The following is a 15,457-nucleotide window of genomic DNA, read 5'->3' on the forward strand; positions in this document are numbered from 1 at the left end:
TTTTATGCAGATGCGTTGAGGCCTGATATAAATGAGCCCGCACCAGCTGCCCTTTGCTTCTGAAATCCTACACGACAAAAGGATTAGTCTTGTTTAGGGTCGTAGGCTGCTGCATTCACATCTCTCAGGTTTAAAGGATGAAGCTGCTGATACTCAATAACTTTCCTTATTGGCAGGAAAGATTAGTTAGTCTTTCTACTAATAAATTCCCAACCTGACAGGCATATTTTTTCAATTAAAGACCTGAGGATAGTTAGAACTTAATCTGAAATTTCCCGCGGACAGACAGATTGAAAATGCACTCGACCCAAACAGATTTGTCTAATTAGAAAAAAAACACTCGGAGCCATTTTTGGCTGCAAATTTCTAATAATTTCTGGAGAAGTTTCCTGGAAACAAAAGAAATAAGAAACAATAATAATTTCATTAATAGAAAAGTTGCATTTAAAGTCAAATAAATGTTGATTTGTTGTTAATTTTATAATCAAAGCTTAATTATTCTGTAAAAAAAATTAATTACAAATGGAATTAATAGATCTAAATTAAGCTAGGAAGTAATGTTAATGCCACTATTTAAGTTAGATTCACTTAAATCCTTTGATTCCTCTCAAAAAAGCATTAATGCAACTTAAATTCAAGGAAAGTTAATTTGAATTTTCCAAATTTTTCAACGTAATTGTTCATTTTATCCAAATGGAAACATGGTTTTGTTATTAGACGTATCATTCTTTCACTTTCTTTACTAGAAAATTATGAGAATTATGATAAAAAATTTCGAAGACAAACAACTAAAGATGCACTAAAACCCATTTTCACACTTTTGCTGAAATTAGAATAACAGTTTAAAGGGCCAAAGTGTAATTTTAAGAAAGAACGCTGCCTTCACCAAAGCAGACAGATAAGTGAAATTTATCCAGAAACCTGACTTTACTTCAACTGCAGCTCAAACACACTTTTTTTTACAGAGTACGTACGATTAATAGTGAACACATAGTTCACTTTTTTTGCACATCCATCCATGAATTTACTGAGACCTTACATTAGGTTTAATTTCTTGATTGGGAATACACATTTAAATGTCGGTTTTTAAATGTGAAATCTGGGGAGTATCAGTGGGTATTAGCGCTCATTTTCCCGGGCAAAAAGAAACATCTGCCGGTGAGAGGAGGTGTCATGTTACGCAAACCATGGATCTGTTGGAGCGGTGAGGTGTTAGTAGTGATGGTGGCGAGAGAGAAAAAAATGAACTGACAGCAGCGAGTGATACCTGCCGGCTGCTCTGCTGTATTTTCGGCGTATTTGTGACCGACCTATTTAGGATTGCGTCATTGGTTGGCATCGAGACCGACCATGTGCATGAGCCATGTGGTGGAGGTAGGCGTCTACGCTGCTGTCGAACCTGGTGTTCCCGCTGGCTGAGGCGCCTTTTAAACGGTTTGCAGACTCTAATCGGCGGAGTAGTGAAGGTGCAGACCCACAGTAATGCAACGGCAACCTGCATGACCCAATTAGATGGAATATAATGTGGCCGCAGGTTGTGGATTGAGTCACGGTTTCTATTAACTGAGTGGACTTATTAAGACCTCGAAGCCCGTTTGCCTCCACTGAGGAGATGCCTTCTTTTAAAAATGGGTCACAAATGCATTTTGAGTGTTTCAAATTTGGATTGACAAGACAAGACAAAAAGGAGTATGTTTCGTGATGTGGCGCACAACAAAGTAAGACACCGTAACGTCAATTTTAGTTTAAATGAATGACTTCCTCCATGTGTTTGTCCTGGCAGGGGGTCTTTTATTTTGGCAATCAGGTTGGAGGAGCTGGGTATGATGAGGGCTGCTGTTTCTGAGTCGTGCTTGTCAAAGCTCTTGAGTTTCCTCAGCTGGACGCTCTGCTGGATCCACTTGAATTAAGCGATTATGCTGCAAAAGTTACCTTCCTATGCAACCAAATCTGCTGGATAAAGTTAATTTGTGATGGAAACAAATAAATGTGTTTCAATAACATCACAAGTAAGCAGAGAATAAAAGTTTAGCGCGTAAACACGCCAGATCAAAGTGTTTCGACTCCAGTGAGAATCAACATGGTACAGCCGAGTCCCAGATGAAGGTAGGAGATGAGGACAGGATTCCCAGGAGTCCAGACGCTGGTGGTGGCGGAGGAGAGTTAGCAGATGGCAGATGGCTGATGGAGACGGGCTGAGACGAGACTGGACAACCTGGATGAGGTGGAGATGGAGAGGAGGAGGGATGCTCCCATCGGAGTGACAGAATTACAACAAATTTGAAAAAGAACGAGGTCGAGGGGTTGATTGGTGAGCGGAGCACGGCAGTGGATAGATCCTTGGACGAGTTTAGAGTCGTTGAGGTTAAGAGTGAGATGATTTTGACAGTGTAGGAAGTGAATGGTTCTGAATTAGAGAGAGGAATAAAGACAGAATGCGAGTAAACTTAATTGCAAATCAAAATATATTCTCCTTTTTTTTGTTGCTTTATTGTTGCTCCTGTTCAGCCATCCACTCTTATATCAGATGAGATTGGAGTCATCGCCCTGCTAACCCAGAAAATAGAGAAGAAGCTTTAAAAATATTGTGTAAGTGTAGTGTTTTAACCCAAACTGTGCCTTGTTCTTTAACCTAACCAGGTACAACTGGTGCCCAAACTTCACCAAGCTTCTAACAGTTAGCTACCTCAGTGAAAGTCTCAGCCAAAACGGTATATTTTTCTAAACTGAACCGCGTACTTTTGGTGCAAAATCAGACAGCGGCTACAAACAAAACGTAAGAATAAGGTTTCCTGAAAGAAGGTCCAGTCGTTGACTTGCGCCACCATCCACACCTCTGAACTCCTGATGCAGACTTTGTGGTTGTCCCGCCTGCTCCACAACTTTCCCTTTTGATTTCTGGGCTTTAAAAAGTGGCTAAACAGAAACACCCGGTGTCATTTTATAAACTCAAAGCAAACCACATTGGCTGTTAAACATACAACACTGTCTCGTGTTTATGTTACTGGTGTTCACTGAAGTCAAATTCCTCGTATGTGAAAACCTACGTGGCAAAAAAATCCTTTCTAATTCTGATGAGGTCTTGGTTACACAGACAACACTTAGTAGGGTTAGCTCATGGTTGGTTTTAAGACAATGCTGACATCCCTACATGCACCAGTTGTTCCTCACATCTTGCTGCAAAGATATCATGTCTTAATGCAACTACAAAGTCTTTGTTCTGCAGGTTGAAGTTAGTTTTAAAGGTATTTTTGGAAGAGCCACACGAACACAAAGCAGGAACTAGTCATAGAGACCAACGATGGAATGTGGACACCAGATTCATCAGACTGCTGAAGCCTTCGATAAACTTCATTAAAGCTGAAAATGTGACTGTTACGTTAAGATAGAAATAAAAATTGTAAACCCATCCCTGTAGTTTCTAATGTTCTGGCAGCGATGTGGGTTTTAGTCCAATCAGCTGATTATAAAACAAGCACCTCAGCTGAATCCTCTCCAGTTGCAGTGATCATATTAACGCACACACTCTCTCCCACTCACACTTTGATTGGACCATTCATTTGGCTCAAAAGGTCAAAGCCGTAAGCAAGATGAATGGATCCCCGTCTGTTTACAGTCCAACCGAACCCTAACAGGCGTGTTTCTGCTCGGCGCCGCGCGAAACGTCACCTCGTGAAATGTGAGCTTCGATCGGGCGCAGATTGAACCGGATTAGGATCATCTGTGGGCAGCAAAGTGATTCAAACAGATGCACGTTGACTGATGTGAGATTTAATCGAATCGAGGTGAGCGACTGGCTTCCGGTCCATTTGTACGGCAGCGAGTTTGCTGCTGATTAGATCAGTTTGGGGGGAAAAAAATGGAATGACTTCAAAATGGATTTCATTTAACTGAGTAGTCCCTCATTCTCTTTACTTGTTTTTATCCCATTTCTTCATTCTGGTCCCTCTTTTCTTCCTTTTTCTTGCAATTATTTCTGCTCTTCTGTCTGCTTCTCCTTCCTTATTTCCTTTTCCTTGTCCTTACGTCTCGTTTATACTCTACTTCCTTTTCACTTCTGTCCTTTACCTTTCATTCCTTTACATTTCTGTCTTTTCCATTTCTGTTTCCTCTTCTTTAAACTCCTTTCATCGTTTCTCTTTCCCTCTTTTCCCCTCATTTCTTCTCTTTTCCCTTTCCTTTGTATTTTTTCCTCTCCCCTTGTCTTTTCTACTTCTTTCCTTTCCTCTTTTATCCTCCTTTCTCCCATTCCTTTGCTCACTACTCTTCCCTTGCTTTTTTCTCCTCTCTTTTTACTTTCATCTCCCCACTTTTCTATTTCATTTTCCTCTTTCTTCTGTTTGTCTCTTTTCCTTCCTCCCCTCATCTTTTCTAAACATTTCCCTCACTCGTTTGCCTTTTCCTCTTTTCTTCCATGTCTCTCCATATTATGCCCTCCCCCCATTTCTCCTCTCCCTCCCTTCAGTCTCTCTCCTCTCCTTCTGTTTTCTCCTCACTTCTTCCCATCTCTTTCTCCTCCTCCTCTTACCTCTCTCTCTGTTGTTTCCCCACTCCTCATCTCTCCCGTCTTCCTCCCCTTCCCTCTCATCCTCTGTCTCCCCCCACAGTTCCAGAAACCACAGGAGCATTACCCTCCTTTTCGCTTCGGGACGGTCCCAAATGGGAGCACGGAGAGGAACATCCGAAGCAACTACCCCGACATGCACACACACATGATGAAATACAACCAGAAGGGGGTGGAGGAAGCCCTAGAAAGCCTCAAAACCGGGTACAGTTCTGCTCACATTTTAACCACACGGCACGATTCAATGGGAGGTTATATTTAACCGACTGTCATGGTGATGATAATTTGCGTGATGCAGCAGAAATTTGACGCTCTTTTGTGTTGCACCTATTTTAGAATCAGGCCAATGTGACGGGTGTATTTTTAGTCGTGAAGCCGCGTCTGGAGCAGCTTAATTTGTATAGAAAAGTGCTGTCAGACTTCCTCAAAGGAACCAGCTCACCCTTAAAATACTCGAGGAACCATTTTGGGACCATTAACTTCAAATTGTGTCTTCTTTCTTTTTATTGATTTTCTCGTGTCAGCGTGGAATGAAAATGAACTTTCAGAGAGCTGGAAGTTGTCTGAAATGTTAAGAGCGAACATTACGTCACCTTTAATTCTGCTTCAGACCCAAATGTCTCATAGCTGTAGGATCGACTGCGATTAGATTTGGCAGAAACATTTTTGACAACCAGAAAACAACTTTGCTTTGATTCCACCAACCATTGTTTTTTTGGTGTAATGTCTCAATAACAATTAGAAATTTGGTGCAGATCTCTACGGTTCCCAAATGGAGGTCTCTCACTTGTTATCTAGTGCAAAGTTTTCACGTTTTTTTAATCATATTATCCAGATTTTGGACAGATGATCATATTCTACAGAGCATAAATAACAGGTCAACATTTAAATGTGCAAATGACCAAATGTTGACTCCCAACATGCGAGTTTGCTAGCCTCTTGGCATTTAGCTCAAAGCGCTGCTAAGCACCACCTCACAGAGACTCTATTGGACTCTTTTCAGACTATTTCTTCCCGGTTGGTGCGCAGTAGAGTCTCTCCTCGTTCACTGGCACTACCACATGTACAGTAACTTTGGCAAAACATTTCCCAAAAGGCTGACTAAAGGCTCGCTGTGATGGATTGCCAATCTCAGGCAACTTTCAGGTTCCCGCAAACTGATTGTTTCTGAAATTAACTGGCAGTCTGGAAGGTGGGAAACATCTGAAAAACTGGTGGTGAGCTTTTGTCAGCAGAAGCCTGAAGTGCACAGCGTTTGTATTAAATGGGCTGAAACGTGCGAAAACACTGGTGGTGTTGGATCCTACGAGAGACCTACAAAGATATAAATGCAGGTCTAACAGTATGTAGGGATGAACTCATTAGACTTCTATCAGACAAAAACCCTTTTCAGACATGCTGGCTTTGTCAGTCTGTTGAAGTGATGGCATTTTGTCCTTCAGACATTGGTCCCTTCTCTGTTCTTCTTCTTCATGGCTTCATTCAGATACACAAATCTGTCTTTGGAGATGCTGCTTTCTTTTTTTTTTTTTCCAATATATATATATACTTTTAAAGATATTTTTTGGCCTTTTTTGGCTTTATTAGATAGGACAGAGAGAGAGACAGGAAAGTGGGGGTAGAAGAATGGGGCAAAGACCTGCAGCAAAGGGTCATAAGCAGGACTTGAACCCATACATGGGAAACCAGCTCAACCAGGTGAGCTATAGCGGCGCCCTGCTGCTTTCTGATGATGCAGGGATTAAATAAACTCATAGGAAAGACTCCTACAAACAACTAGAAGCTGCAAACTAAACTTCAGCTCCTATTAATAATTTGTCAAAAACAAAGATTACATTCATGCTTGAGTATCATTATTCCGTCAGTGTCTGTTTTCATTGCAGTTTTATTTTGCAGCTAATAGATGAGAAATTGTAAAGTGAATGAGAAATGCATTGCCGTTTGCTTTCTGTGATGTTTCTGGACAAATATTGGTGCTGAAATATGGAAAAAGTCTGTCTGAAATCACTTTACGATACTTAAAGTAGAGTTGCTAAGTGTGTCATCCATTAATGTGATGGCATTAACTTTAGACCAGGCCCGTATTGAAACTAGGTCCAACCTAGTGAGACTGCCAGCGCACCTTTTAGGATAGTATGGTCAGGGTGCTCATTCAGACATGAAGCCAACACAACCAGATGACTTCATTTATTCATTTCATTTATTTCTAATATATATTTTTTTGTTATTACCAGTCCAATGGTGAGTTTTTGCATCGAAATTTCAGCCAAAATGTGAACCAACTAGTGTATATTCAGTTTGACACTAAAGTAGCTGTTCTATTCTATTCTATTCTATTCTATTCTATTCTATGTCATGTATTCAGCAGCCTGCCGGTACAAGCTTGCCATTAGCCGCTCATTTTGCTATCTGCATGTTAACGTTTTCAAAATCTTCTTCACTTCACTTCAAGAATTTGGATCATGCAGTAAAGTCGCCCTTACTTCACTTCTGTAAATTAGCCATTTGCTAATGTGTGCAAATATTCCACCAACACAATTCCAACCGTCACCATTTTAAGTGAAAAGCGAAGCAGCAAAACCTGCTTCACTCCACCCAAGATGATGTGATTCATTTAAAGAAACACAAATGGATCACAGTAGTTTTTGCCCCTGTTGCAGAATGACAGCGAGGTGCATCAGATTAACAGGAAGGACTGCACGTCTGAAAGGGGCTCAGTATCATCTGTTTTCTTGCAGGAAGTTGGACGCCTTCATCTACGATGCTGCTGTTTTAAACTACATGGCCGGGAAGGATGAGGGCTGCAAACTGGTGACTATCGGCAGTGGGAAAGTGTTCGCCACCACGGGATACGGCATCGCTCTGGAGAAAGACTCCCGCTGGAAGCGACCCATTGACCTGGCGCTGCTGCAGTTCCTCGGGGACGGTGGGCACAGATGCAGACCTTCCACAACATAAAGCACAACACGTACCTGCACACACACACACACACAGAGTCACATTTTGCTCAGCTTTATCTGTGTTTATTTCCGTCTCACTGGCACACTGTGTGTGAACCGAGGAACTGGCGTCAGTCCAGTTCAGTGTGTGCTGTATCAGCGGGGAAGTGGGCTTACAGGGAAGAGTTAATATCCTGGAGAACAGCAGGGAGTGTTAGGGATATGATTATCTCCGTTACACACACACACACACACACACACCCTACCTACCTACACACAAATAGAAACACACTCACCATGACGGCCGCTGGTGTGGAGTTAATATCCTCCCTCCTCTGAGAGCTTAAGAGCACCCCACGCGTACGCTCACGCTCGCTCTGAGCTTTCCGTGATGATATAATAAATAGTGTGTTTATGGTCAACATACGGTAACTGAGTGATAAAACGGGCCGTGCTCCCTGGAGGCTGCTGGGGAGAGCTCAGCCCGAGAGGTTGCCACCTGTTCAGGGGCCTGGAGGAGCAGCGTACATGGGAATGACATCTAATGGAGGATGTGTTCAAGCACTGGAGATTCTTTTCATATAAATGATTCCTCATCAGCTCGGTGACGTGCATTTACAGGAGACAAAAGAGTCGCATGCAGATATATATTGCAGGAAGCAACTAGACGGACGTATAGTTGATAGTTTTCACAGTTTTTTTGGTTCATTGCTCCACTGGATTTGAAACAGAATAATAACTATATATTATGCACACAAAATCTGCTTTTCCACTTCACTTATGCCCCCTTAAGCTATATGATATCTGCACCCAGTGAAATATTCCAACTCATGACTCAACTGTTTTTATTGCTTCCGCTTCAAACAGAAGTAGAGCAGATGCCTTATTTTATACACACACTTCTCCGAATGTCAGCCACATGTGTTTGATATCTTTGGAAACTTTGGGATCTCCACTAGAATAAATGAGTGGGGAGCTGATTTCCTACTTTGATTCGAGGGTATTCACGTCTATATTGGGTTAGATGTATGACTTGTAGCCTCCTTTATGCACAGCGGAGACAGACATCCAAACGAGGTGTTTTCTTAGGGCCCAATAGTAAATTTTCTTAAAGTCGATCTACCTGAACCCGAGTTCAGAAGAACACATTAATCATCGAGGCTGGATTACGACCCAAGACAACAAACAACTGCCCTTAAAGTCTGGAGCCTCGAGCTTTTTGGTGATTCAACTGCAAGGACGCAATATCAAATAGGTCCTGAATTATTCTTGTGGCCTCGTCTAGAAGCAAAGAAATAAAGTTGGGTTTCATTGAATTACCCCAAAATGTAACAAACTGTGCTGTTTGTACTTTACTCCCAGATATTTGGATGCAGCAGGAGCGTAATGCCAAAAACGTTTCCTTCAGGGCCTCTAAACGGGTCAACCAGGCCATGCTAATTGATATTAAGGAAAACTTTACGATAAGCAATTCACGTCACGGGACTCAAAGTGGACTGCAGGCCGTCCTCAAGCCCAGGATATCAAACACTGCTGCTTTGTCCACGTCACAAATACGCACAAGACCTTCTCTGGCATGAGTGCATACATACATGATCCTGACAGATGTATAGGAGTCAGGCCAGTTTAAAAGAGCCTCATGAGGAGTTTGGAGGTGCAGAGGCAGTGGAAGTCACAGGACTGTCACCAAGGAATGGTGATGTTCGTTACTTTTTCACTTTTAAATTGTGACTTAAGCCTTATTTTCACTCAGTGTTCGGGTCAGAGACCAAAACAAGAAGACGCCAACGTAGAGTGTTTGCCTGTGGAGCGATTGTGTCTATTTCTGATGTTCACACATTTCTATAGGTCTAATCAGGCTACGATGCACGTCAAAAAAATTAAAGGGATGTGAAAAAGTATGTGATGAGTTGGTAGTGAGACCAGATGCGGCATAAAGTGGTTTAAAAACTCTGAACATTGTCAGTAACCAAAATGCATCATTCTTCCAAGACTCATATGTAAAACACACCATCAGGGAGGGAGATGTCGAGATGGTATTTTACAGCACAAATTAAGAGCATTCACTTTCTTTAGGACGTTATTATTTTCTGTTGCTTTTCAACATTGAATCATGGCTTTTTTTTTTTTTTTAAAAACAATAATTTACCAAAAAAGACTCTTTCATGTGGAAGTGAAAACGAATTTCTACAAAGTAATTTCAGTTATTTAAAAATATTTAGCCCAGACCTCAATTCAGCTGAGAATCTGTAGCTGGATTTGAAAACCACTCACCATCCTCATGCAGCCTGATGAAGCTTGATCAGTTTTGCAAAGAAGATTGAGGGAAAATTGCAGCGACCAGATGTGCAGGATGACTGATACCTGTCCGTGCAGGCTCGATGCATATTATACTTTCATATTTCAATTAATTAGCAATATGTTGTAGAAATCTGTTTTCACTTTGACACAAGAGTCTTTTTTTTTTTCAAATTCTTGCCATAAAAGCGAAATTCTATCAACTAAAAGCACTTCAAAGGGAGGTGAATACTTTTCCGCACTGAGCTATTATATGTTGTCATCTTTTTTTTGCTCTGTCAAGTCGTCTCATGCTCTCTTTCTGCTCACATTTCCCTCTTTTTTTATCACCTCTCTTCCCCTAAAGGAGACACCCAGCGCCTGGAGACGGTCTGGTTGTCGGGCATCTGCCAGAACGAGAAGAACGAAGTGATGAGCAGCAAGTTGGACATCGACAACATGGCGGGGGTCTTCTACATGCTCCTGGTGGCGATGGGCCTCAGCCTGCTGGTGTTTGCCTGGGAACACCTGCTCTACTGGAAGCTGCGACACTCCCTGCACAAGTCTCAGAAACTCGACTTCCTCCTGGCCATCAGCAGGGTGAGACTTGCAGATTTGTCGCTTGATTGTGAAAGAGCCGGGTTGTTTGTGCATCCCTGCTTGGATTGATGGCTGATTGAGGAAGTGGGGTTGAGAAATTGCTTCACTGATTTTTACAGTGAGTGTTTCGTTAAGTGACTGATTGGCCCTGCTGTAATTGGATTAGTTGTATAACAGCTTGATTGAGAGATTGAAAGACTGCCTGGTCAATTATTTTGCCTCTAAGTGGTTTGTTGGCTTTTTCTCAATCTAATGTGCTGTTTTACATGAAGTACCTTTTATGTGATGATAAATGAATGCAAATGGATGTATTTGCATATAACTACATGGTATCATTGGAGGACCTTGTTATAATATTAGCTCAAATGGAACAGCGTTCTTATTAAGAATGAGAAGGGAGGGGAGAGAGGACAGATAAAAAAGGAAAAGAAAAGCAGCTCTAATTCTGGTGTTTACTCAGCATTTAACTTTGATTGCCAAATGTTCATTTGCAATTAGCCTAAATCACTACCCAGTTTGTTGATAATGTTGTTTGGGAATGTGGTTATTGAGGCAAAAAAGCTCTGGCTGAAGTTACAGCCAGGGAAATGTCCATGGACTCCAGCCTCCTCTACTGTGTAATCATACCATTGTGCCTGGATCTGGGTTTTATCAGATTAACGGCTAAATGACTATCAGATCATTAATCCGTATGGGGCGGCCCCAAGGACCAAATTAAATTTGGCTCTTTCAGGATCTCTCAGCCAACTGTAAGCAGACAGCAGTCATGGGATTTGGCTCTTTGTTTGTCCATGGAGTCAGAGACTGTTCTGTAAAGGACTTTAGGCGTTTGGGTCCGTGTTCGTTTATTGGGGCAATCCTCTCAGCTTAAACAGTTTTTCTTTGAGTCCCAGGAGAATGCATAATGAATTTGTGACTAAGACTTGCCTCAGTGATAAAATGAGATATTAATGAAATCAGTTTTTATTTTACTGCCAATGGGGTTTTCAATAGTTAAGGGGTGGGTCAACACTTTGAGATGCACAAATTGGTTGAAATCCCATCTATGAAATTGTCCCCTTAGGACCAGTGGGGAGATTCAAGGTGAAACAGTTTGTGGCTGCCCATCGACTTAATTACAACTGACCTGTTAATTTACTTCACTTCTTCTGTCTTTTTTTTTGTCCGTCTCTGTCATTTATCAGGGTATTTACAGTTGTTTCAATGGAGTGGAGGATCCTGGGCGTTCCTCCGGTTTGGCCAAACCTGACCTGACCTCCAATTACGCTCAAGCCAACATGCTCAAGATGCTTCGCACTGCCAAGGACCTGGTCTCCACTGCCAATGTTGAGAGCTCCCTGGACAACGCCACCAAGACCATCGAGCAGCTGAGCCGTCACGGTGGCAGCTTGCCTGTTCGTGTGCCACAAGTTGCCACGGAGGCAGTACCGGGAGGGTTTGCTTATATTACAGAGAATCACTGCTCTCTTCCTCAGCGCTCCCTGACGCCACCTCTGACTGCCGTGACCTCTCTGAAACAGCACAGGGGTGTAACCAGGCCAACGCCACTGCGCTACACACTTCCAACGCGCTCTGCTTCGTGTCTATATGACAGACCGCTTCCTGTGTCCAGCCTCAGCAGCCCCCACCTGGCCGTTGGCGAGCCGCTCCCTCATCAGCACCCACATCACTACCAGACCACCGGGAGACTCTACGTAGACACCCACCCTCACTCGCCCTTCATCTCCTACACCGACCTCCAGCTACCTGACATCTACACCTCTCACCCGGTCTCCTCGCCCCAAAGCCAGCACGTCCATGCGGGATTCTCCCGACGAAAACGGAGATCCAAGAGTTTTCAGTGTGACGATGGGGATGTGGAGAGGAGAAACCAAGGGGACCAGGAAAAGAGTGAGAAAAGTCCCGTCTGCCTGAGTGAGCTCAAAGCCAACCACCTCCAGGACAACCACATCTCTGCCCCGAGCGTTGACAACATCTACTCAGAGGAGGGGATGTGTCCTCGGGTAGACAACTACAGCTCTTGGCCCCCAGAGGACCTTGTGCTGAGGGGCAGACGCAGGCACCGCCGGCCCTCTTTTCTTAAAGCAACTTGGGGTAGCGAGCAGATCCACCAGCTTGATGAATCTCAGTCGTCCCTGTCCAGCCAGTCACCTTCAACCCTGCCAGACCTGTTCCCATGCATTCTTTCTCCAAGCACACCTTCCAAGGCCTACAACCCTGCCCATCTTCGAAACAACCTGTGCCTCCCAAGGAACCAGGCCTACCTCCACATAAGGGAGGACCAGAGGAAGCCAAATGGGCGCAAGGGCCAGAGGCTGCGCTACTCCCACTCCACCCACCTCCCTACGTATGGAGAAGCAGTGCGACATGGGACTGGGTTAGGGCGGGGTATGGTACGGAGAGCCACCAGCTTGCTCAGCAGACAGTATGCCCACTACCTGAACTCGTACCCCGGACTGCCCCTCTATCACGGCCCCTTGGACCTGCAGCACCACAGCCAGGCTTCCAGCAGTCACCCGAGCCCCAGCCCAGTGTGCCAGCTGCTGGCTTGTGGTGGCGGGCGATGCGGGGGCCAGCGGGCCCTGCTGTACCAGGACAGTGTTTATGGGGCCTACGGGGTCTATCAGGGATCCCAGACTGGATCAGAGGCCCAGGCAGTTCAGGGAGCAGGAGGCCAACCTGTGGGGAGCCCCTGTGTACTTCGGCCCTGGCGACGGGTGTCCAGTCTGGAATCTGAAGTCTGATTTTAAACCATAAGGACCTCATTAGATGGAAAATGTGGAGATACAGAAGACTCTTAAACATTACCACTGTGGAGAGAGTTTACCGCTTAGATTAACGTGAAAGGGTAAAGTTAAGATTTGAAGTAACTGTTGATTTTCTGTTTGACTTTGTGTGGTAAAGAGTAGAAGTTCAGGTCTCCAGATGTTACAGATGTTTAGGACTGATGTGATGTACACTACAGTAAGAAGACTGCACTGTTACCAATTTATCCTCGAGAGAGCTGCGGAAAGCCGGAGTCGGCAGGTTTAGCTCACTTGCTGCTTTCCTACGAACAACGCTTGTGTGTTTTCTGTGCTTTAATGTGCACTAAGATTTACAACAGTCCATGGTGTTGGCGCATGGTTAAACTATAACCAGAGTTTTCATGCTGTGTGTTTGTTGTGTATATTTTCCTGTGGATGGTTGGGATTCAGTCTTGGGTGTCGTCTAGTAGATGAACTGTTTACAGCTGGGGAGAAGTAGTGGAGGTATGAGGGATTGTCTCTTTAAAATGCAGTCACCAAAAAAAAAACAAAAAAAAACAAGCAGCCACTGTAGCAAGATGTTTTTGAAGACAGATGTGACGTGAAGAGTTTAATTCCAACGCGAGACATTAAATATTAAAGCGCTTTGACTCCGGACACGGAAGAGCAGCAGTTTTCTAGAATGAAAAAAAAAAATCATTTTGAGACATCTGTTGATGAATTTCAGGTAACTTCTTTAAATATTTATAATGTTTTGGAGCTAAACCCTTCGCGTCTTCATTTAGTGATGAGTCAGAGGAAGAAGCGACTTTTAGTGAAAGCAGTCCATATGAACACAATCTGCAGAACGATGACAGTATTGGGACAGCACTGACCAGCACTAGGTGTCTTAAACCATGGACTCTTGTTCCTCACTGGGTCTCACTGTGAGGCTTCAGTACAGCACAACATCACACAGGGCCTCACGTTCAATAAATTCTGTATTCTAAGTACTATATCGATATAGAGAAATGTGTTATTTGAGACTGGTTAGTGTCATATTCATGTATTCTACATATAAGAATTTATAGTCACTCTTTTTCTAAAACACACCTCTGGCACACTCTGAGTTTTTCTTTTTGTAAAACTGTTTCTGATTTACTGGAACATTTGTTATTACTGTATTAACTCTATTAGTTGGCCTATATAAAGATTTTCATCACTCCCTGTTTTCCACTCTTTTATATTCCCTCATCATCCCTCTTTACCCCCATCGCTAACTGTTTAATGATCAAATTTAAATGAGGTAATTGAAAGCTATTCTAGTATCTATATTACCTGGCTCCCTCACCCTGTAATTAATCACTTAGACCAATTAAAGAGCCTTTTTGGATGAAAATGCGCTTGTGCCTCTTCTTTGTAGAGTCTTGATCTTTCTGCCTCCTGGAGAAAAATCGTGTTTTAATGGAGAAAGGCTTGTTAGACGTTTTGGGTATTCTAGCCAAGAGCCAGATACCACTCTCGTGTCTTTACATATTTAGCTGGTAGCTAAGAATAAAGACTGAAAACAGGTGGGAAAAGCTGGCAAAGGTTAGAAAACGTCCCCAGCTTCACGTCTAAAGCTTGTTAATTGGTTGATGTATGCTGTTTGTTTATCTGGACAAGAGTGAAAATGTAGAAGTTGTAGTCTGACTCGAGATGTGGAATTACAAAAGAGAGATTTTGTGGTAGATAACTTTTTTTTTTTTATTGCTTTGCACAAACCACATTGTAATAAGTTGCCATAAAAATACAGCCGAATTCTAACTGTAGCGCACAGTTTTTCCAAAATACAGTTACAAATTGAAAATCGCAAGCAAACAAGACACAAAATAATGAAAAAAAAGGAGACACAACAACAGAAAGGACACAAAACAGGACACAAAACAACACAAACCATATGAAGAAGACACAAACAATAAGACGCAACATAAATAGAAAGCAGACGTAAAATGACAAACAAACAAACAAGACACAAAAGGACAGAAAGAAGGCAAAAGTGGACCAAGACATTAATAAACGATACGAAAGAGCAATGAGACACGAGAGACAAAATCACGCAAATAAAACACAAAAACAAAAACCAGACACAACACGGCACAATCGAGACACAAAAGAAAAATGAGACAAAACACAATAAAAACAAAACAAAAGGAGACACAAAGGAGGAAGAACTGTCCAAAGAAACATGAAACAACAAACTAGACACAAAAAAAAGAAAAACGAGACACAAAACAAAAAAAACCCAGACAGAACATAACAAGAACAAGCCACAAAAATAAGACGTGTCAAAAACAAGACACAAAACTACA

General features: G+C 42.8%; 1 protein-coding gene across 1 annotated transcript in view; it reads left to right on the top strand.

The window, feature by feature from the left end:
* The window catches only part of LOC103352805 (glutamate receptor ionotropic, NMDA 2C-like), a 59,921-nt gene extending 46,646 nt beyond the window's left edge, over positions 1-13,275 (top strand). The window contains exons 12-15 of the mRNA XM_008275465.1: positions 4,608-4,768; positions 7,303-7,490; positions 10,148-10,380; positions 11,565-13,275. Coding sequence (XP_008273687.1) covers positions 4,608-4,768; positions 7,303-7,490; positions 10,148-10,380; positions 11,565-13,124 — 2,142 coding nt within the window. The 3' untranslated portion in view covers positions 13,125-13,275. The remainder of the gene's footprint in view (positions 1-4,607; positions 4,769-7,302; positions 7,491-10,147; positions 10,381-11,564) is intronic.
* Positions 13,276-15,457: the final 2,182 nt, after the last annotated feature.

The sequence above is a fragment of the Stegastes partitus genome, unplaced genomic scaffold (assembly GCF_000690725.1).
Source record: "Stegastes partitus isolate 25-593 unplaced genomic scaffold, Stegastes_partitus-1.0.2 Scaffold52, whole genome shotgun sequence".
Lineage (NCBI taxonomy): Eukaryota > Metazoa > Chordata > Actinopteri > Pomacentridae > Stegastes > Stegastes partitus.